This window comes from Leiobunum rupestre, chromosome 4 (genome assembly GCF_980474605.1).
Source record: "Leiobunum rupestre chromosome 4, qqLeiRupe1.1.hap1, whole genome shotgun sequence".
NCBI lineage: Eukaryota > Metazoa > Arthropoda > Arachnida > Opiliones > Sclerosomatidae > Leiobunum > Leiobunum rupestre.
This window is the reverse complement of record NC_143387.1, coordinates 30,065,483-30,089,183: the sequence shown is the minus strand read 5'-3', so window position 1 is coordinate 30,089,183 and position 23,701 is coordinate 30,065,483. Positions and strand designations below refer to the sequence as shown.

Genomic DNA, 23,701 nt, shown 5'->3' with positions numbered 1-23,701 from the left:
TACTGCCTTAATAATAACTATGGTCCTCACGAAAGCCTGGGGGAATACGCTACCGTTTTCCGAGCATAAATCGCTGCTATTTGCTTCTGCGCCAACTATTGTCTGAAAAAGAAGCATCGCGTTAAGGTTATCTATTCGGATAGACAGGCCGCTCTCAATGCTCTTAACCAGTATAGCATCACTTCTAAACTGGTTCTTAGCTGTTTAAACCTACTTTTTGTCCTTTTGTACCCGTGGCCTGCTGTACGCAGCCTGGTCTCCAAGTATATGTCGGTTCGTCAACTCAAGTTTTGGCTTGAGATAGATGGTCAAAGGCAGGCCAAAGAGTTTATCCCAGGCAGAGAGCAAAAGAGTTACTCTCACTTTCTAAGATTAATATAAGATTGGTAACTAGCCTAATTACAGGCTATTGCTAACTTAACAGACACTTAAATCTCTTTGGAGTCAGTGAGGACCCAATTTGTAGGGCTTGTCTAGCTGAAGAGGAAACTCGGAGGAAACTTCCTGTCACATTCTTTGTAGCTGTGATTACTATGCGGCTCAAGGTTTGAGCATCTCGGTATACACCCTTTGGAGACGCGTGACTTCTTCAACATCCCGGCCAAGCGGATTCTTAGCTTTGTGTCGGAAATAGGACTTTTTACCTAAAGTCACAGGCTGGGGGTGGCACAATGTACCTAGGGTCGAAGTGCGTGACTTTCCACACCTGTCAATAATAATAATATTGTTCGAAATTTTAGTCCACAAAAATATGATTATAATGAATGATTTTATTTTCTCAAGTGTAACTATACATTTATCAAACATATTAACATAAGATTTAATATTGTCAAGATACTATCTTGATATTGTCAACAGGTTTATTGTTCTACAGTCAATTTCTCTTAATGATTTTTACATTTTGCCCAAAGAAAGTTTGTTCATAAAAATATTTGATTTCAATTTGCCATTAATAGCATCAAAACATTTAAATTAAAAATGGTATAAAAAGTTAGAAGTAAATAAACTATTTAATTGCTAAGTTTTTTATACGAAAAATACTGATTGTAATAAATATAATAGTTTAAAAACTAAACCCTAGATAACGTAAAATAACGCTAAAACGCGTCTTGTTTAACACTTTGCATTCCCTTTGCGACGGTAGCCCCATGGATGACGGATATGCCTGAAAATCAATCCAAGCACTTAGCGTCGCAGCTGGAAAATCAAGTCTTCCGATTGAGTTGCTTATGATTGAATTGAGTTTAAAGTACTTCCTTTATTCATGGTAGCGCCCTTTTTTCAACGTACTTGTTAACGTATTCAAAGTTGAAATCCGCGCGACGTCGGTGGTCCCGAAAAACCGTTCCTCAAATTAAACAAGAGACAATACAATTCAAAATGTAAGCTATTATTTCTAACAACAGTAATAACACTTTCATAATTATCACAGTTTATCTTAAATCAGTTAATTATCCAAAAAACTGTATAGGAAGACAACACAAACGATGAAACGCAATGAAGAATCTACAGCCTTGGATTACCGACAAATTAAGGTATTATTTACATAAGGCTTTTTTTATACGTTTGAAAATACTCGTCAATGAAATCAAAACGTGCTAAATATTTATAGTTTTGGAATGAATTTTCAACTTTTATGAATTTATGTGAACTGATTATTGCATTTGAGAAAGATTTAGTTGACAAAATCCAGCAATTTAAACCCCAATCGAAACTATCAAATTAAGATATAGCTTCGGCCTTTTGCGCATCTTAATAAGCCAACCTCGAACTAATTTACGCACTTCTAATACAGTGGCACATTCCTTAGAATTACGGTGATTTTTAAATTTTTAACGTAGCCTACCACGAGACCCCTTTTAATTAATTTCCGCGATCGCAACTGACTTAGTATCAAGTTCATTAATTAGTTCAAGTGCTAAGAATGTTCGTCGTTAAATAGTTCGAGATTGGGTTTAGTATTTCAGTTCGCGTTGTAACTTAAAATGAGATTTCCATAACTTAATGCTACCGGAAAATGTTTTGATCTTCAGTTAATGCCCACACACACTATTCCGTATAAATCTAACTTCAAATATTGGTTTTAAATCTGATTTTTTTTAAATATACTAAACTTCATTTCAAAAACTGGGTGGTTCAGCTGTGGTAGTTTGACTCTTTAGAGCGAAACCCCAGGTATCGTTACGTGTAAAACTTGGCTTTTGTTTATCGTTAAAACCTTCAAAATGCAATTGAGATTTTAAAGTAAATCAATCGATCGAAATACCCTTAAAATTGTACAGGGGCTCGAAAGACAATTGTGTTCTATAAAAATTTCAAACTTTGCTCTCGTTTTCGAAATGAGAACTTTTACACTCCATCGGAGAGAGCATATTGTCCGTAGAAAGACGAAGCCTGCCATTTGATATTTGACTTTCACTGCTGGTCAGTCCCGCCACGTAAGTTTGCTTGAAGCGACTGGACACAATTGACAAACTCTTTCGATAGAGTAGTCGGTTTTCCTCAGCGTGTGGTCCCCATTCTGGCGCTGGTCTCACCGCCTCTAATATTCGCTGCGAAGAAAATATTAGTCAGTCAATTTAATTCGGGGTTCGCTGGCATTAAGGAGTCCTAGGACCTTCCCTAGTTACAACTGACCTCTTTGAAACTACCTCGTGCTTTAAATGCCACTTCGTAAATGGCCACTAGAGGTATGGGTATTAAAGAGCACATTGCCATCATCCAACCCACTCCAATTGACCAGTTGGGGTACACGTAGGAACCGTACGTAACTGGGGTGTGGTTGACGAATATGAATGTCAACAGGCTCTGAAATTTGTAGAAAACTGATACGCTATACTATCTATGATAATATTTCCTTGTCTAATATTGACGGTAGGAAGTTTCACTTACGACAATTGCGATGGGCGTTATGTACCGCCAGCATAGCTTCCACCATAAAGGTGGCGTTCTCTTGGTCATTAAAAAAATGTCGTACATGAATCTGTCAGCTCCTGCGCGAGGAAACAAAAACAGCTAATATTTATTAACTCGTAACAAAAATTGTCATTTAAAATTTACCGTAAATCCAACCAATAACGATGGTTTCGAAAAAAGAAATTATCATCAGGGAAAAGGTAGCGCTGTACCAATCCATCATTTGCAAAACGTACATTCCACCCTAAAAAAAAAACGTTTTTTTTTTTTAATATCCAGCGAGTGCTCCTGTAGCCGTTCGTAATCAAACTATAACTTACTTGCGTGACGCAAGGAAGCCCGAGTAAGAACATGATGGCGCACATGAAGGCGATGAATAACATCTTCCTTTTTCTCAAAACGGGGAATTCGTCCACAAAAGCGCTAATCATGGCTTCGAACATGCCAAACTAAAAATTATAAGGAATCCCAAAATATAAGATTGAAATCTGAAATTACTACAATGTCTAATGGTTTTAATCGTTAAGTAACCTGATTAATCTATTCTATATTATTTATCGCGAATAAAGTGGCTTAGAACGACAAATGATGCCACGTATAATTTGCGCACTGTTCGTTCTAAGCCGCGGCTGCATTATTTCGATAGCTTTCCTAAATTAATATATATTTACATATCATTTCTTTATGATAAAGCCGTTATAATGTTATCCAAAGAAACTAATGTGTAATTCCTTTTATTATAATTTTAATTAAATACGCCTTTTTAAATTTTTATTAAAAGTTGAAAATTTCTATAATTTTTGAAAATGAATTAACGGCGTTATCTTACATGGACAAACCCTGAAACCAAAGAAACGTGCAAACACTTGATTAATATCGAAATATCAATTGCGATATTCAAAATGAGTCATTGTTTTGAATGAATTTGAGGGGGCTGATTCGTTAATAGCGGGTCGAACGTTAAAAGTAGAAATGACTCAATTTTGATATCGCTTATTTCCAACTAATAATGTAGAAGTTATCATTAATAAGAAGTTCTTAAGCATAATGCCACGAACTTCCGTTATTTTAACTTCCATTTCGGTGTAAGCCTCAATCGGTTTCCTCCCAACGTGGACTACGGAACACCCCCTCACCGTCTTTAAAAAAAGAAAATAGCGCGGTTCATATCGCGCCCGGAGCCCAACATCGCGTCAATTCCCATTTCTCTTAATTTTTAAGAATTGTAACTTAGAAACCTTCAACCGCGCCACCGTAGCCTCTTCCTTAAAACGCGTGATTAAAACTAAGTCCAGAATCCGCGATTTTTCCCTCATCAAAGAAACTAATGACAAGCCATGTATTAATTAGCTATGAGATACCTCTGATACGCAGTACCTGCAGCTGAGACTCAGGCTTTAGTTAGTACGACTAGAACTCGTCAGATCAATCTAGCTGTGCTTCCCAGAGCTTCGATACTATTTAATTATAAAGCTTTTTTTAAATTAAAATTACTTTTACATTACATATTATCTCTCTCTAATTGGCGGTACATGGGATACGAAACTTTTAAGAAATACTAATTTAACGTTAATCGAATTTCAGGAAAGCGTGAAACCAAGGACGTGACGTGTTTTTAATATTTAAATATTATACAAACATATTTTTAAAATTTACATATGTGTCGGTCCTTGGCCCGCACGGCCGGCAAGCCATAACTAATCACGTTATAACTTTTATCAAATTTCGAATTAAAACGTAAAATTTATAATTGCTAAAAAACCCATTTACTGCCATGTATATTCGTGTCGAATGACTATTGATATTGCTTACAATTTAAAGTTACAGTTCTAGTGTTTAGGGAAAAAATTTCGCGTCTGGGAAACACAGGAAAAAAGTTCAAATTTCTCCAACTGGAAAGGAAAAAGGGGCGCTGTGAGACGAAGCAGAAACAATTATCATTCATTAAACATTAGACATATTAAATTTAAATCGAAAGAAATAAATGTTTTAAAAATAAACAAAGTGCTCAAATGCGCGCTCCGATAAAAGCAAAGTAACAACCGAAATAATTTTAAAGATTTTTACAAACACCTTATTATTTTTTTCAAAATAATAAGACTACAACCTTTTTGGTCAAGGCCTAAGAAATATTGTGCTAAATCCGAAAATGTTGCTAATTTGCTTTTCACTTGTTAAAAATCGCTTGTTTTGATTCAATCCATACCCAACATACAACTATAGAGGTACCCAACTAATTCAACGTATTCTGCTTTGAAGAATTTGCATAATTATGTATTTTTTGTGACAATTTAACTAGTACGCCTATACTTGTTGCAAAATTATATATCGTTAAAGTAGCTAAATAGAACTAGCGAAAAATATTCGCCATCAGAACGCGTGATCTTAAACCCTTTGATTTGCTATAATTTGATAAAACTACTACTACTACTACTACTACTACTACTACTACTACTAATAATAATAATAATAATAATAATAAAAATAATCAGCTAGGCTAATACCCAAGGCACCACCTTAGGCCCAAGTCATCTAGCGACATATAATGCCTTTAACTAGGAACTAATAGGCGTACTTAGTACAGACCCCCCTTTAAGAATTTGACTGAAATTAGGTTAAATTCAGAATACGTTGATCGCAATCCAAACAAACAACATACGAGGTAACACAAAAAGCAAAGTTAATTTAGTCCGCTATTTTCATTGTATTTTCTTAACAATTATCGTACGTTTACATTTCTCAATAAAGAAATTTAATTTTAAAATTAAATTTAAACTCTGTTAAACAACGGACGAAATTAAATTTGAGATCATATAACGGCCACTTGAATTAAAATCATTTCTTTTAAATTTAACTTTAAACTCTCTCATATTTTTTCTTTTATTTTTTACTACTTACAACAAGCAGACTATGATCCTGTGGCCTGTTTATATAATGAAACTAAAGTTAGACATTTTCCCCCAACGCCACCCAAACTTCAACTTTTAATTAGTTTTTGCCTGTCGGAAATTAGGCCTGGAATTTGGTCAGTTTCTCAAATCGGCCGTCCATAGCGCTCGCAACGGAACACGTCTGGAATTCAAACTGTTTTACATTTCCCTTTTAATACATTAACAGATTGAAATCCAGTCAGTAATTTGGTGGCAGTGGCGGATCCTAGGACGCGCGACGACCCCTTAAACCCTTTAACCCCCGGAATTCACCCCCCACATCGCTCCTGTTCCTACCGTCACCCCGCGATTCACGAATCCCCCTTCTAAAGCCACCCGGATCCGCCCTTGTGTCATTAAATTTTATTTTAATTAATTATAATTTTAACTAATATTTAAAGAAATAACGGAGCGCTTTGAATTTTGATTTGGCTAAGTTACTTTAATTTTAATTTTTTGTAATTTTGAAATTTAGATTCATTGATATTTTTCGATTCGTTAAAATTGCCAGGTGCCGCGCCAAGTTTTTAGTCCCTGAATAATTGGTCTATTTTAAAAGCAGAAAATGGGAAGTGGCGTTGAGGAGATACCGTTTAGGGATGAAGGATGGACAACTGGACAGGAGACGAGGAATACGAAAGGTTGGGTGGGAAGCCCAATTGGATATCTTGGTTTACCTGACTATCCAGACCAATAGTGAACAGCATTATAAAAAATAAAAGTGCCCACAAGGGCGAAATTGGCAGCCTGGATACTGCCTACCAACAAAGATAACAAATAAACAAATTCAATATTGCGTTAGCTCGAATAATTGAGCTCCGTAAAGAATGATAATTACCTCAGGGTACACCACAAATGCCAACCCTGGCCCTAAATAAAAAAATACATTACAGTAACGATCCTTTCACTGGCGTTTAAGCTGTGGGCATGACGTAAGCCTCAATCGCGATGAATGTCTATTTTAGCTAGAGTTGTTAATTTTCCGGAAAAATTAAATGCGGAAAAGTTTCCGGGAAATTTTTCAGAAACTTTTCCGAATTGCGGAAAATGTTTCGCAAATCGGAAAAATTAAAAAATAAAACATATTAGTTTTTGATGGTTTTTATTCTAGCCTAGTCTAGAGGTTTAGTTTTACTTGTGGATTCGACTAAATGAGGCGACAATGCCGCGGAATTTGCTAACAATATTATGCTAATCATGGAATTAAAACCTTTTTTTTTCTTTTTTTCGGAAAAATATGGAAAATTTTGCGAAAAAAGGCCCCGGTTATTTTACGCGGAAACTTTTCCGACTTATAACTCTGCTTTTAGGCTTTTAGGGCGTCCGTACTCACCTTGAGATACGACCTCTTCTATGGGTTTACCAGTTTCGTACGCCATGAAGCCAATGATTGAGAAGACGACAAGGCCGGCAAAGACTGAAGTGGCGCAGTTGATCACCGGGATTATTAAAGAATCGCTGCCCATTTGCAATTAAATAATTAAATGGATTAAATTGAAATGATGCTAAAAAGTCGTTTAGTTACCGGTAACAGTTGTTGTTGAACCTATTATAGCTCGCCATAGTCAGTACCGCTCCCCACGATGCACCGACCGAGTAAAATATTTGGGTCGCAGCGTCACCCCACACCTTCAATTATTAATGAATTAATGGTCGTTTCTTCATTTTCGATTTATTTTCAAGGCTACCTTGAACGATTTTAAAAGTTCCCATCTTGGAGTCAGGTAAAATAAGATTCCCTGTTTGGCTCCTGGGAGGGTGACCCCTCTGATTAGTAAAATCACCAACACGATGTATGGGAATGTAGCCGAAAAATACACAACCTAATGAAACGCGTATTAGAAAGAGCTGGAATTATAGGTTGTACCGGGTACCTTTCCCGAAGATTTGATCCCTTTCATGAGACATAGAAAGACGACGACCCATGCCAAGAATAAGGTTAGGACAAGAGGCCATTGAATATCACCCAAGTCGTCTATGCCGTTGCTTAATCGTAACACGTAATTGCTGCCAAAAGGGTATTTGTATTTGATGGTTATTGTTAGCTACGCAAATAAAAGTGTAAAATTTCGCTTACAGCCAGAATTCCTCACTCGAGGTCATTTTGGGTTGCGGCGTCAGGCTCTGATTGGTCCCGTTGAGGGGTTCGAAAGGGTCGCTCGCGGTGCTATTGGTCGATGTGGAATTGAAGATCGTCCGTTGGTCGATGCAGTTCACGCTATTCCACTCGTGACCGCAAGTGGCCCAGGGCAGCACAGCCCCGAAAGTTTGGTAAGTGTAATACAAAGTCCACGCTATTATGACGTTGTAATATATGCACACTATTCCAGAGATGATCACCATTCCGTAACCAAGGCCTGTGGATTCAAAAAAGCCATGGCATCATGTCAAATACTTACTACCACGGGGTCAGTTGGGCAGTGGCGTAGCTTGCATGGGTGGAACCCGGGGCGGATATCATGGTGTGTTACTTACTTGTCAAAACGTGTAAAAAAGGTTTTTAGAATTTCTCTAGTTTGTGAGTTTTTATTTTTTTCACGGTCGGGTGTCACCCCCCAAAACGACCCCAAATGGTGGCACCCAGTGTGGGCTGCAACCGCCACCCTCCCCTTAGCTACGCCTCTGAGCGGGGACGATTTGCCCCCGCTTCTATCCCGCTACTTTTTCCCAGGGCAGACTTTGCGCAGAGGTGTATTTCACTCAGGATACTTATTTGCCAACCTGAAAGGCCGACTAAACATGCGACACCCTTGTGTTTCATTTTCTATTTCTCGTCATTTTTTCGGACGCAGCCTATTTAACAAGGCATGTGCAAGAATGTATTTATTTATACTCAGGGAGAATGAATATGTCGAGACTTTCGACGGAGTCGGACGGACACGTTGAGGCCCTAACCCCGTCACGCTAAGGGGGGGGAGGGTGGAAAAAAGGAGGCGGTCTTATTTTTTGCGTCCTCGCAGCAGCGTTAATCGCGTCGAAAAACGTAATTTTTAAGAACCAATGAGATTGCAGTATTATTTGATTTTATTAAAGTGCAGGAGCATACCAGGGGCCCCAACGGGTGGAATTGTAGAAACGCTAAAAATAATCTCGACATATTCATTCTCCCTGAGTATAAATAAATACATTCTTGGTATGTGCTTATGATATTTTTGCACCCTTTCTCGTTAAAACGTTGACACGCCCCTGTCAGTATTATGACCAAATACGCAATATTTCATAAGGTATTGTCATTGTGACGTAGACAATTTGTTAGAAATAAGTAATAGTGATAACAACAACTTTGGTTCTCAAAATTAGTATAATTTAGTCACAGGCAACTTGTTTTTAGGAAGTTGAATGAAAAACAGCGGTTGTCGTTTTTTAGTAAATTTATTATACTAATTTTATGTCCCTCTTTTATCAATTCTATCCGATGCGTTGAAACGTTAGCTTGTTAATTATACGTGAAACTTAGAATTAATTAACGTTAACTGAGAATATGAAAGGGGTAAGATAACTCGCCGCTCGCCTGATAGGCGGAGATTAGCGTCCGTCAATCGAGAAAGTAGCTAGGCTATAGTTGTCCCTAAATATTCTCAGTTAACTTGAATTAATTCTTGGTGTAACCTTACCTTTAAACATGGGTGAGATCTTCCAAATGGCCACGGGTCCTAAACTAGCAAATTGGCCAAAGCTCATCTCCAGGAAAAATAACGGCAATCCACAAATGATTAGGAATAGTATATAAGGAACAAGGAACGCTCCTGAAAGATTAAACGAATACGGTAGTCAAGTCCGAATACAACAATGCGTACATTTAAGTACCGAAGGTAAACTCTATATTTTGACAGATGAAATTTAAGAGTACCTCCGCCGCTTCTGTAACACAAATAGGGGAACCTCCATATGTTTCCTAAGCCAACGGCGTATCCCACGCAGGATAGGAAGAAATCGAGTTGTTTGCTCCAGTTACCCCTCTCGTGCTGGCTTTTGACGCCGCATTGGCTGCTGTCTTCGCTGGTGGAGTCGACGTCGCCGTGCTGGGGCAGGCAGATGGCCGCGTGGGCAGATTGAGAATGGTTGAGGACGCCATTGCCGTTACTGCCCGAAAGTAACCTCGGAGGATTGTGACTCCTCGATTTGGACAAAAGGCTTCTATCATCTCCTATCGTGTCCTGCTCTTCGTTTGACTGCGATTGAGAGATGAACACGTCGATTAGAAAACCCGTCAATCTACGCTTAACGATTTATCAGGGGCGTAGGAACGTTCTAGAAGTTGGAGGGGGCAAAGAGAAACGAAAAAGGGTCTAAAGAATGGTTTTGAATTTTTAATGGAGTGTAGCTTCTCCGAGTGCATGTGTAATTTTTACTTCTATGTGAATTGGTGGGAAAAGACTGAAAATTAAACACAGTTGTGGTTCTATAAGCTTTATATGCGTTTAAAATGAGCATTTGAGCCTTTTGAAGATTTCAACAGACCAAAAAGTTGGAGGGGGCAATAACATTAGTTGCCCCTCCCAGCAAAATTCTAGGGAGGGGCATTGCCCCCCTGCCCCCCTGGTTCCTACGCCCCTGCGATTTATTATAGTCTATTAATCGGCTAAACCCGGATTAATGGAGTGGTAGTGTGAAATGTTGGCTTCTTGCCGAACACCACTGAAATGCCGGTTGAACACTTCTACAGGTGCAAGTAGGCCAAAATTAGACCAAAGTCACCAAAATATTATAAATAAAACTATTTAACCTTTTTCTCAATCTCCGCGGTTGACATGGTACTCATTATAATAATCAGCTAGGCTAATACCTAAGGCACCGCCTTAGGCCTAAGTCATCAAGCGACTTTTAATGCCTAAACAGGTGGCCGGGTAACAATGCGTAGTATAGGGTGGTGGCAAGCCCTTCATGCCGCGCGAGCCAACAGCTCCCTACACTAACTACTACCGTTAACCTCACCAAGTTTTTATGGAAGGGGAAACCGAAGAGCTCGGGGAAACCACTTTAACAAGCGGGGAGAAAACTTGAAAAACTCAACACAGAAGGAGTTGTTCCGAGATTTCACTCAGTGCCACAAGCTGGGATCGAACCCGGTTCCTCTTGCTGCGAGGTAAAAGTGCTAACCACTTCGCCCCCCCCCCCGTGTGAACTCAATTTGCTTCGAAACAGAGCTATGGAATATCTCTGCTTCCGGGAATTGTAACGTATGTCGTTTATCCTATAGCCAATCCAGGCGAGTAATTGTTAAATAATTATGCTTATTCAAAAATTAATATATTATTTAAATGCCCCCCCCCCTCCCGTCTACGTAAATCCCACAAAGCTTAGTGGTCGGCCCTTTCCAACGTAACCTGGTTAATTCAAAGGGTCAATTATTATTCGATCTCATAATTGTGAAACTTTGTTTTGGTAAATTGCACAACTGGCACGCTCGTAACAACGGCTCGGGCCTCGCGCAGTCGCGAACACGCAATTTTAATATTAATAATTTTCTTCTGCCTTCGCTTTTTCGTGGATATTTTGTTTTTCTCCCTTGTTATTCTTCTGGCGGCGAGAGAAAACGCCAGGGGGAGCCGCTGAAAACATAGCACGTGCTCGATGCGTGGTAGCCGAGCGGGATGACGTTCTTCCGAGGGTAGATATAGACTGCCAGTGCCAGATGATCAGCGTTTCCAGTTCCTGAAACTCAAACTATCGTCCCAGAGCTAAATAATTATCGATCCTAGAAAAAATTATCGTATGCCTCGAAACTGGCGGTAGATTTAAATTGTGTGTGAAATAGTGACGTTAAATTTGTGAAATAAAAATTTTGAATAACACTTAAAGTTCGACCGATTGAAAACTTAGGTTTAAAAGTCGCAGTTTTAACTGTATTTCAGAATAATAAAAAACTTATCGTACATTATCATACGCGTGAGCTGAATTATCGAAAAATGCGTACTATATAGTACGCCATTGAAAATATCGTACGTACCAAAAATTATCTCGAAATTATCGACGTGTACGATAATTATTATACGTCTGGCAACGCTGCAGATGATATCGACTTCCAGGAGGATGAAGGTTTCCGAGAATTCGGCGTCAGCTGAGAGTCGAGATGGGGAAATCGTCGCGTTTGCCCCCAGCTTCGCGCTCGGCGGCGGGTGGCCGAGCGAATCAGCCGCTCGGAGCGAGGCCTGCCTAATAACCGAGTTTTACCTGTATCTGCTTATCGATTCGAACCCAGAAATAGTTCAAGGTTCCGGAGAGCGCCGTCTCCCTTTTCCCGTTTTCAACTCTCGTCCCCGATACGAATGTTCGAACGCCTTTTCCCCGATTTTTTACTCTTTTCGTTTTGAAGTATTGACCTTCTCCTCGCCTTCTGTCAGTTTATTTTAACGCGTAATATTTCCCGAGAGAGACGGATTCGTTGCTATGACAACTTGCGTCTTGATAAACCATTCAGAAAACGGATTATTCTGATGCGAGGGAATACATCGAAGTCTTTTACGCTAGACTGGTTGAAAGAGGTTTTATTTTTTAAAAGGGGTTTGTGAATTTTGGGTCGCCTATCTTACTCAGTGGCGCACCCAAACGTTTATTAAAGAGGGGCCCGGGGGCTCGGATAAAAATAAATAAATGTAATTAGCCTTTTTAGTTTACATTGAGGCAGGTAGCCGCCTACGCGAGAATCTTGTAAACGACTGGATTTTCGGTTTGTCATTTCTCGTCTGTAAAGGCTAATTATATACGTTCCGGAGGTGCCCAGACCCCCTGCAGGGTTGCCACAACTCAGGGAAAAGTCGGGGAATTTTAAAAAAAAATAAAATTTCACGGTATATTCAGGAACATAAATTTTATATTGACACTTTTTGATAGTAATTTTAATGAAAAATTCTATGATTATTATTTAGTTCCTTGACATTTTTGCTAGTTTTTAGTTCCACATCGAAATATATATATATATTGCTATGGACGGATTGTCGTTAAGTGTTGTGTGTGTGTTTGTTTGTTTGGTGTGGAAAGCAACGACACGACAGATGGCGCTGCGAAAATAATTTGCAGTTTTGGCGAAACCGGGATTTGAACTCACAGTCAAAAACTCCGTTAATTGACGCCTTTACGCTCTCGGCTACTGGAAGCTTACCAAAGTTAGTTCGGAACTTCTACTGTATTCTCGTCAGTTTTAGCGACGCGGGGGGAGTTGGCTAGTCGAAATTCTCGTCCGTTTTCAAGCCTTATTTTTCGTATATTTTCGGAGTTTAAGGTCAAGTGAACCTCAAACTTCGCGTCGGCTGGTGGGTGGTGGGTGGTGGGCACACTCGCTTAAGATGCCTCGCTCGAAAGTGAGTACTCGAATAAACGAGCTTGGAAATTTTAAATGTTCGGGTGTTGAGCAGTGGTAGGTGGGCACGCTCGCTTAAGATGCCTCGCTCGAAAGTGAGTACTCGAATAAACGAGCTCGAAAATTTTAAATGCCCATATGTACTTATAAATGCTCTAAAAGCCCCCCAATGAGATACTTATTTTCTTATTTAAATAAATCAACAAGAGACATTAAAAAACTTCATCACTCGTTACACCAAACAAAAGGTTCAAGACAAACTACGAGTTCAATCCACACTCGGTTTGGGTAATAAAAGCAATAGAACCATAGAGAAACAATTATAAATTGAAGTCACTATCGGGAGAAGGTATTATATTATTAAGAACACGCGTACGCTTAAAAAGTTAAAGCATTGAAGACTCTATTTCCCTTCACACACTTACGTACCGCCATTATTAATTATTGGACTCCCATACTCATCCAAAAACTAGGGGCATTCGGGCATATGTAGTTTTATATCTATGAAGGTAAATTTTTATTTCGATAATCTTTGCCGTATACCATTCGCAAAACTTAGGTATATTAACTTACAAGTTCACGTAAAGACTACCCGTTTATAGCTCTACCACAAATAGATCGAAATTTAAAATATAGCTTTTTGTCAAATTACCTTGCAAGTTAAGTCAATAAATGACCTCAACAGCTTATGAATTGGTTTGCCCACCCGTGTATCCTGAGGGTGGGCGGTGGCCTCTCTTTAACATAGGATGGTAAATAGTATATCTAACTATAGGAAATCACATGGGCTCAACAGTTTTTATATTAGTTTGCCCACCCGGGTCTCCTGATGGTGGGCGGCATCCACCCTTTCACTTAGGGTGGCAATTTATATATCCAACGATAAGAAATCACAAAGCCTCAAAAGCTTTGTATTAGTTTGCCTACCTGTGTCTACTAAGGGTGTATGGCTTTGCCCATTCGAATACACTGATGTGGAACTAATATTACGGCCTGGGCCGACTTGTTTTTAACGTTGCAATAACCTTTGACTGAAATATAAGTTTATTTAAATTTATTACGTAAAGTATGGTCTAATTTTAGCCCTAATAAGTCAGGGAAAATTTCTTTAAATGGGCAGGGAAATTTAATCTGAGAATATTAAGGCAACCCTGCCTTGGGTACGCTACTGTTCTTACTTGTGTTAATTTGTATATGGATCAATGCATTATGAAACGTAAAATCACACATAGTAATTAATTACTTAATTAATAATATTAGACGGTGATTAATAGTTTAATCTCTGATTTAGTTATACGTATCAATACAAGCTGTCGATTAAAGTAGCCGAAATAAGATATTTTCGTTCAGTCATAAAAATCTTCGCGCTTCCAATTGAATGGAACACTAAATGAAAAAGGTTTCGTTCAAATATTGTCGGTAACTTTAAATGTCGCGAAAGAACCGCGTGCGCAGCCACCTGGAACGCGTTGCCATGGCGACGCTCTTCTATCCTCCAAAATAAACGCGCGATTGACAATGGCACAACGGTGCTGGCCGTTCGAGTCTTTTTTTCTTCCGTTTCAGGAAGATCTCCGCGATCAAACACTTACACAAAAGAATCTTTCACTTGACTTTTAGTTTTGGCCTCGTTCCGGGGGCTTTCGCCCACGCTTTCCTATTCTATAGCGAGGGTCCTTTTATCCCGCGACCAGAAACTCTTCAATTGACGCGTGTTTGATTTGAAATGCCGCGGTCTTTGTGTTCGATATACAGGGCGTTTTAATTTTCTACATTAGTAAAAACGTTTAAAATGTAGAATATTATAATATTTTTGCAGTATAATAATATGGTTTCAAATATCAAAAAGTGTTCTTCGCCTAAAAATTTAACATAAATTAGTGTAGTAACTGGATGGTACGATAGATGTCGTTTTTGGCAGCCGCTCCGATTGGTTGAGATTTTCAAAGCTGAAGAACTAGGGCTAAATAGCTCTTGTATATTTTCAACGGAGATGTGCTGAATGAGCTAGACTAAATAGAGATCCAAAACCGCCTTCCGGGTCCGCGGGTGGGCAAAGCAATACAAAAGCTGTTGAGGCCATGTGATTTCCTATCGTTAGATAGACGGAACGTATCAAAGGTGAAATAGGTACGCAAAACACGACGAACATAATTCTTTTAAATTATGGAAATTAGTGGAAATATGATTTAAAGAAATTCTTAAACTGGGATTCAAATGTGTTTATTTTAGGATATTTATATCAAACATTTGGGTAGTTTAGGCACCAAAAGTCATGTAAATTCGCAAATGCATAAAAAAATACCCATGAATGTAATTTTGCGGAAAATAGGGAATCAGTTAAAGACGCGTCATCGCAATTTTTAGGGCGTATTACAATTTTCATGGCGTACGATATCGTACCATTCGGTGGCTCTCCCTTTAAGGGGGTTGGTCGGAGGGGGCGGAAATTAATAACACTGTGTGCGCGTCATAGAGTTCTATCGAATGAGACCAACTTGTTTTTTTCGGTCACTCTCCCTTTAAGGGGGTTGATCGGAGGGGGTGGAAATTAACGGCACTGCGTTCGCGTCAAAGAGTTCTATCAAATGAAACCAAATCTCTGGACCAACTATACAAACTATACAAGTTCGCCAAGAAGGCGATGATATTATTTTGTGCCACACATAAACCATACACGGTTTCGATAAGAAAGTGCCACAATTATTTATTACTTCTGACCATACACGGTTTCGATAAGAAAGTGCCACACTTATTTATTACTTCTGACCATACACGGTTTCGATAAGAAAGTGCCACACTTATTTATTACTTATGACCACACACGGTTTCGATAAGAAAGTGCCACCCTTATTTATTACTTCTGACCATACACGGTTGCGATAAGAAAGTGCCACCCTTATTTATTACTTCTGACCATACACGGTTTCGATAAGAAAGTGCCACACTTATTTATTACTTCTGACCATACACGGTTTCGATAAGAAAGTGCCACACTTATTAATTACTTCTGACCATACACGGTTTCGATAAGAAAGTGCCGCACTTATTAATTACTTCTGACCACATACGGTTTCGATAAGAAAAATTGCCACTAAATTCAACTTTCACCTAAAAAGAATCTATTTCCGTTTGATTAATCCATGATAGATCCTTCTTAGGTAAAAGTTGAACATGGATCTATCACCTGCAGCTTTAGCCAGTGCAAGTTTTTATCATATAACTATTCTTGTTTTTTCTTTGAGTAAACAGAAAACACGATAAAGAAAATCTTTACTCCCAGGAACTAGCATTTTGTAAAAATATTTTCGTTTAAAGAAGGCTAGTTCCTGGGCCATTGTTCAATGGTAAAAGTTCAAGCACTAGGTTCAAAAGAACGGCGTATCTTGATTGGTAAAGGCGTCGGTTTTCAGAGATTACTCGGCCAGCAGCTATGTGGGTTCGAATCCCTGTGTCGCCATTAAATAAAATATTTATCACAGCTCCATCTACCGTGCCGTTGCTTTTCCACGACCAACAAACACTTAACGACAATATAGCAATAGTCCCACTTCGTTATATATATCTCGATGTGGAACTAAAAAAAAACGCTTTACACAACGGAGATCTTGGAACCGGTTTAAATTTTATTTCCATGTAATTCTACCATTTTTTTTACTTTTGTAAGACTCAGATGCCACCATCTATTGAGACAAATCGAAAGTATGAGTATTAGCAACTTTCACAAATACCCAATTTTCGAAATTTCTAACTACTTGTTAATAAACTTTTATAAATAAAATACTTTGACGATAATGTTAAATGTAAAACTAGTGCTTTTATTATAACATTATATTATTAATGAGTACAACCATATTACTTATGCATTTAAAATATAATATAAAGAATAAAATTATTTAAAAGATAACGTATTTATACTAATACTTATGAGTAATGTGTTATATTTCGTTCAAGAGATGGCGACGCTTTTTCGCACAGAGAAAAAAACTCGCACAAAATGGCGGCCAAAGCTAAAGCTACCAGGTGAAATTACTCTATACTCGGGGTCGTGGCAGGTCAGTGAGGCTAAACCTCCGGGCAAGACGGAAAAAGGTCCAGAAACACGCTTTTTAGGGGCCCATCGCTTTGACATCTGAAAATTTGAGTTAGATATCATTAAGGGCCCACGACGACTTAATTTTTGCTGGGCCTGAAATGTCTTTGCCCGGCCCTGCATATATACAAACCCAAACTAAAAGGGTTTTAAAGGACATTTCATGGTTTAACAGGACAATATCAGATTTTTAAGAAATTGTAGGAGCGCTGCAATGATCTTATACTTCTCGAAATGCAAACGCCCTAAAAATTTGTCTATAGCGCCATCTGTATATTCAACCGTGGGTTACCCCCCCCCACCTGATTGAAGATTCAAAATGGGAAAATATTTTTTTAATTTACATTCTCTGACTAAAATAATATAATTTATAATAATAATGATAGGGATAAATAATAATAAATTATAATTTAAAGACTCAATTTTCGACGAAAATATTAAAATGATTTAAAATGTAGGTACCAGAGGGCACCAGTCAATTCCTTTGAACAGTATAACTTCATGGTACCAGCATTTAATATTTTCACAGGTCTTAGCTACTTCTAGGCGTTTTTGCTTAACTGTAGTAGCGCACAATTTCAAATTTAGAGGGTGTAATGGTAAATAACTCGTACCAGTATTGTATCTAATTACGATGGGTTTCTAAACGAATATCCGTTTATTTGAGAAGAAATATGCGGAGACAAAAAGGCACTTAATTTAGAGTGAACTTATTCGAATCAGTTGACTTTCCGGTTTTTTGTTTCTTAAAAATGCCCGGGCAGACTTTCATTTCATTTCCTAGATATAGACTAAACAAAAATGTTTACACTGGCAGGATTTCCTCTGTTTAAGAATAAAATACATTTTTCGGTAAAGATGACTCTCAAAACAAGTCGGTCGCGGACTGGAAATTTGTATATTCTTACGCGGAGCTATAAAAGTGAAAATATAAAATGCTTTCGTATAAACAGTTCACGTTGTTTTGAAAAAATTGATCGACTTGGAATAACATTATCCAGTGACTTTGCCCGACTTTTTCAACAAAGGATATTTCTCTAGCATTTAAATTATAAATTTTTGAGGCCAACTAAACTATCAATGTGGATTTTATTTAAAATGGACCAGAACTGTGGAATTTTCAAATTAACTTTATTTGGAATTCGAAACGTAAATTTATTTGTGGCGATTGCCTGCATTGAAATCGCCTAATATCAAGTATGATTTCTTATTTATTTTGTTTTTTTTTATTTAGTCTTCTTTAATTGTGGATATTCCGCGTATCAGGAAATAAATAGAAATGATAAACAATTCACCCGAATGAAAATGATTCGTCAAACTGCCTGCTTTTAAAATTTAAAGAATTAAATTATCCTTTCAAAAACGGATTATTCGTTTTTTTAATTACCGATTGAAAAGTTCCCCCCCGGGCGTTTTCCTCCATGGCGCCACATTTTTTTCTTACATTTTGCTTTTCGTAGGAATTTTTGTTTTCGACGATTAGAGAAAAGTGGAGATTAGTGGGAAACGGAGGAAAAGCAGTCTTTACCCCCTTCCCGTCTTTCTCGGAACTTTCAGATTATCCTCGACGCGTGCCTTTTGTCTCGAAGCCGCGCGGCTAAGAGTTAAAATAAAGTTGAATGTCAAGAACTTTTTTTTGTTGCAATAGGTATTTCCATAAAATAAAAAATAAATTAAAAGTTTAAAAGGTTTTTTATCTGCGTCACTAGCTTAAGCTTATTTGTTTTCAAATTCCAAAATCTTTGTCGACTCGAGCACGTGCTCTCTATCTTCAATAACTATAGCTAGTGACGTAGAGAAAAAATTTACACGTGACCTCCTGTATTTTATTGAAACATCTGGCCTATAGTTGTTTTTATAAAATAAAAATTGATCTTGGCCAACTTGTTAAAATGTTGCTCTTACGTCACGGCTTTTATCAGTATACTCTTCGCACGAGCGATTTGCACGCGCGCCAGATAAACCTATAATCCCCTGGCGACGGTAGTGCGTGCTCGTAGACTTGTCAAAGTAATAAATTGTGACATTAAAACAAGAGGGCCACGTTACTTAATAAAAAGAACTATTATTGGAACGGGGTAGAGAAACTCGCTAAAAATTGCAAACGGGAACGTCTGGAAGTTTAGTTTTGAAAATGGTTGAACAAAAAGTGGTTGCAACGTCGTACCATAGACTACTAAGAAATGTGTAAACATTTCTTAGTCTATGGTCGTACGTAGAAAGAAAATACTCTCCGCACTTTAGTTTCGTTTTGGTAAAGCAGAATAAACGACGACAAAAAGGATATTCATCATTACTGTCTAAACACGGATTTCGTCGTCGTGTATTCTGCTTTATCGAGATAAATACTAGTCTGGGAAGTTATTTACTGAGAAGTTCGTCAATTTATAAACGGTATAGTAGCTCCCCAGGTTCAGACGGCAGGAAAATATGTCAATTTGACGTAGACGTTCGCGTTGATAGTTATAAGAGCGGCTAAAATTGTCTATTGCCTCCCCTTCGCCACAATGTTAAATTGACAAGTATAATTATATTAATAGGTGTGGTTTTCTCTGGGAATCGCTTAGAATTGATTAATAGGGAGGTGCAGGGCGCCCACTGCCACAGCGGGGTGTCTTTGTCTGAATTCCACGAGCGTTCGCTTCGTAAGAAGTTAATGGTTTGTGGAAGAAAGGGCTAACCAATCTTGATATCGTTACTTTCGCTTTATTAGCGTAACGCTACGAGCTCTGAATTTAAATTGAAAACCTTGAATTTTCTTTATAAGCTGAATACTTTTATCATTTAGTTTTTTTTTATGGTTTTGAGGCACTATGCATATTCGATAATAGCCCAGTTTTTAGATAATACCAGATGTAACATAATCACTCGTAAGTAGGACATTAAAGCATTTTCTTTAACGAAATCTTGTTCAAGGGATATGACGTAAATTATTAGGTCACTTCTAACTCCGTGACGAAAAACGCGTCGTCAACTTTATAAATGGATAACGGAAGTTAGGGAAGCTGATTTTGAAAATGTGGATAATTCCTCGCGCGCTTCTGGCTTTTACAATCTATTCGCGAACGAAAACTATCGCTACGCCCCCTTTGGTTCACCATTGAAACCTAGATAGGTAGCGGCTAAAGTTCGTAAATTTGACTTTATAAATCATGTGACTCGCATTGTAATAATTTTTTTGCAGCGTTTGCTTGTATTTTGATAGGTTTAATTAAGAAAAAACGGTTTTATGGCTTTGTAGCAGACGCTAGATCATAGGCGCTACCTCGGAAAAGCTAGCGCCGTTACGCCACCTAGACTCGTTTCGTGTTTCGCGATCACCAGATTTTGTTTCCATGGTAACCTTTTCAACAGCGTGTGGATTATAATTAAATCCCATTTTTTGGGTACACTTATTGTATGTTTCGTATGAAAAAAGCTCTCAAGAAATTTTTTGTACGTAGATGTTATATATGCTTTAAATTTTTTTCTTAATTAAGGCAAGGAATTTACGTTTTCAATACCTTTTCATACTAGGTAGGAATAGCACCTTTAGAATCCCAACTATTTATGGTCACAATCGGGAAACCGCGGTAGTGAAGTGCATGCATGCGCCTTTACAACCGCTTACACCCCCCAAGTTAACAACCCCGCTGATAGCGTCCAAAACATGGAATTTTATTGTTCTAGCCTCGCAAAAGTCGCAATACAAAATTTAATTCCGTCTTTCCATTCAATTTGTAACATTCGCTTTATTTATAGCCATAAGTAATATAATAGTAATAAGTATAACACTGCTAATATACTTCAAATTTTCTTACCGAGCCTTTTATATATTTTAGACACTAGGAGCCTCTTTGCCGAACTAAACCTTGATCGTGAAATAACTATGAAAATCAGTTCGGTGATAATTTTTGTGTAATGGTCAAATTTAGTGTTGTGTTACTTATGGTATAACGTAAAATAAGAATCGTCCGTGGGTAAACCAGGCTACGCTAGATTTATGCGGTCCCCCGCCTTTGAGTGTAATTATAGCAGTGAGAAAATTACATGAAATTTTAAATATTAAAGGTTTATATTTTAAAGTTTTGGAACGTTTCCAATAATGTTTTCAGAATAAAATGAATATAATTATTTTATTGCTTATCATTGTAGGTAAACAAATACGAACAGCTCGATTCACGCTATAATTTAAACAAGTTGGACGACATAATTTATCCCGGAAAATAATTTAAAGTTATTTTTTTAAGTCAACAGTAGCCTGAAACTAAATGAAAGAGAAAAGTTGATATTAGCTAGTGACCACTAAAATGCATCTCCATGGTGGGGGGTGTAAAAGCAAAATTGGGGAAAACATTAAAGATATTAAAAGATATTAATATTAATATAAATGTTTGTGAAATTTCATTATAAATATAATTTATAATATGGTCGCGTAAAGCTTGTTTTCCACTGGCGCGCGCAACGACGCGTTTCTCAGCTTTGAAACGTTCAAACGTTTTTACGCGCGTAAAGAAAATAACATTATGACGCGCGCTAGTAGAAAACAAGCTTAATAGAATTTGCAACGCGCTATAAATTATTTCAAATTGAGTAGAAAATATTTGAAATAATGCTGAATATATAAACTTGTAATTTTTTTTAATTTGACAACACATAGACTATAGGGACGGGACGGGTAACTTGGAAATGGCTAGGAGGAGAATGACGTGTAGAAAAAAGCAAGGACTTACGATGGAGGCTTGAGAGGCGGAAGGATTGGTAACCATATTCCCTTTTTAGGCCTAGTTCTCTCTTCAGCATTTATGAGTTGGAAATCACGGTCTAAAATATCCGCCTGAAATCCACGCTCGTCGGCAGGGAACTGCAGCGGCGCGGCCGGCAACGAATTTCCCCTTTTGTCTAATCGATGTCTTGCCAGACACGTCGAGTGACGTCACACCATCCTATTGGCTCCCCGCGCCAGTGGAAAGATACCAGAGACGAGTTTAGTGCCGTGTTCGAGTGTTACGCGGCTAGCAGAACTCCCCCCCCTAGCTATTCTCTTTGCCGGAAACTAACGTTCGGGTGAAGTCTACTACCATATGTTTAATATTCTCAACTCCACCCCACTCCCATCTCTCAACTGACAGGTAACCCGGCAGAGGCTATAGCAACGACAGACGTCTTGAATTTTGTTCTTTTTATATTCTTCATTTTTGGTACATCCATAATTTTCCGAAGTCGTTCTGTCGGGTTCTTTAGTAATTATCCTTTCAATATTCCAGTTATCGTATATTTGGTCCTATTATTAGACTTCCAGTTTTCAAAATCGTAATTTTGGTGGAACACCGATTCCGTTGCGTCTTCAAAAGGGATTTTGTTTGAATTTCGCAGACGACGGCTTCCTGGAGAAAAAACTAAATTCTTGCTTATAAAAAGCGACCTAGGATTTTAAAGCGCGTATACAAATTATGCCTTTTAGAATTAAAGGGAAACAAAATTTTTGTGGGGAAAACTACGTGGCAGAAACTGGTCAAACTGCACCGTGGCATTCAAGTTGGTACCTTGTTGGGCAGGGCCACAGGCGGACTTTCTTTGAACTAGTTCATGGTACATTTTTGTAAGTGTTGCCCTTCAATTTATTTTAAATTTTGTGTTTACGAGATATTTTTTAGATTTTTTGAAGGAGTAGATTTACAATTTATGCTAGCAGATGGGTCTGATTGAATAGAAGGAATTGCGGTAATTATTTGTTTCTTCAGGAATGACTGCCCTTGAATGGTGGTCAAAACAAAAAAAATGGCCTTGTTTATGAATAGATCTTTGTTGTTTGTACCGCTAGTTTTACTGACCTGCTTGCAGTTTTATTTGCAAATGATTGTGGTCACGAATTATAATGACTCCGGAGAAACTATGGATTAATGACTCTGGATAAACTATAGATTAATGACTCCGGATAAACTATAGATTAATGAATCCGGATAAACTACTCATTAATGGCTCCGGATAAACTACGGATTAATGACTCCGTTGAAACTACGCATTAATGACTCCGAAGAAACTACGCATTAATGACTCCGTTGAAACTACGCATTAATGACTCCGTTGAAACTACGCATTAATGACTCCGTTGAAACTACGCATTAATGACTCCGTTGAAACTACGCATTAATGACTCCGGTTAAACTATCAATTAATGACTCCGGATAAACTACGCATTAATGACTCCGATGAAACTACGCATTAATGACTCCGGATAAACTACGCATTAATGACTCCGGTTAAACTATGAATTAATGACTCCGGATAAACTACGCATTAATGACTCCGTTGAAACTACGCATTAATGGCTCCAGATAAACTAAGGATTAATGACTCCGAAGAAACTACGCATTAATGACTCCGTTGAAACTACGCATTAATGACTCCGGATAAACTATGGATTAATGATTCCGGATAAACTACGCATTAATGACTCCGATGAAACTACGCATTAATGAC

General features: G+C 38.0%; 1 protein-coding gene across 1 annotated transcript; it reads right to left on the bottom strand.

The window, feature by feature from the left end:
* Positions 1-798: 798 nt before the first annotated feature.
* LOC149947433 (sodium- and chloride-dependent glycine transporter 1-like) lies at positions 799-22,073 on the bottom strand. The gene is made up of 15 exons (XM_090171341.1): positions 21,952-22,073; positions 9,697-10,018; positions 9,461-9,592; positions 7,924-8,203; positions 7,721-7,853; positions 7,535-7,669; positions 7,372-7,475; positions 7,180-7,304; positions 6,685-6,716; positions 6,524-6,604; positions 3,237-3,365; positions 3,061-3,160; positions 2,893-2,993; positions 2,638-2,808; positions 799-2,552 (listed from the first exon to the last, which is right to left on the bottom strand). Exons 1-15 carry the CDS (start codon positions 21,985-21,987, stop codon positions 2,316-2,318), a joined length of 2,118 nt encoding a protein of 705 aa, XP_090027467.1. The 5' UTR covers positions 21,988-22,073; the 3' UTR covers positions 799-2,315.
* Positions 22,074-23,701: the final 1,628 nt, after the last annotated feature.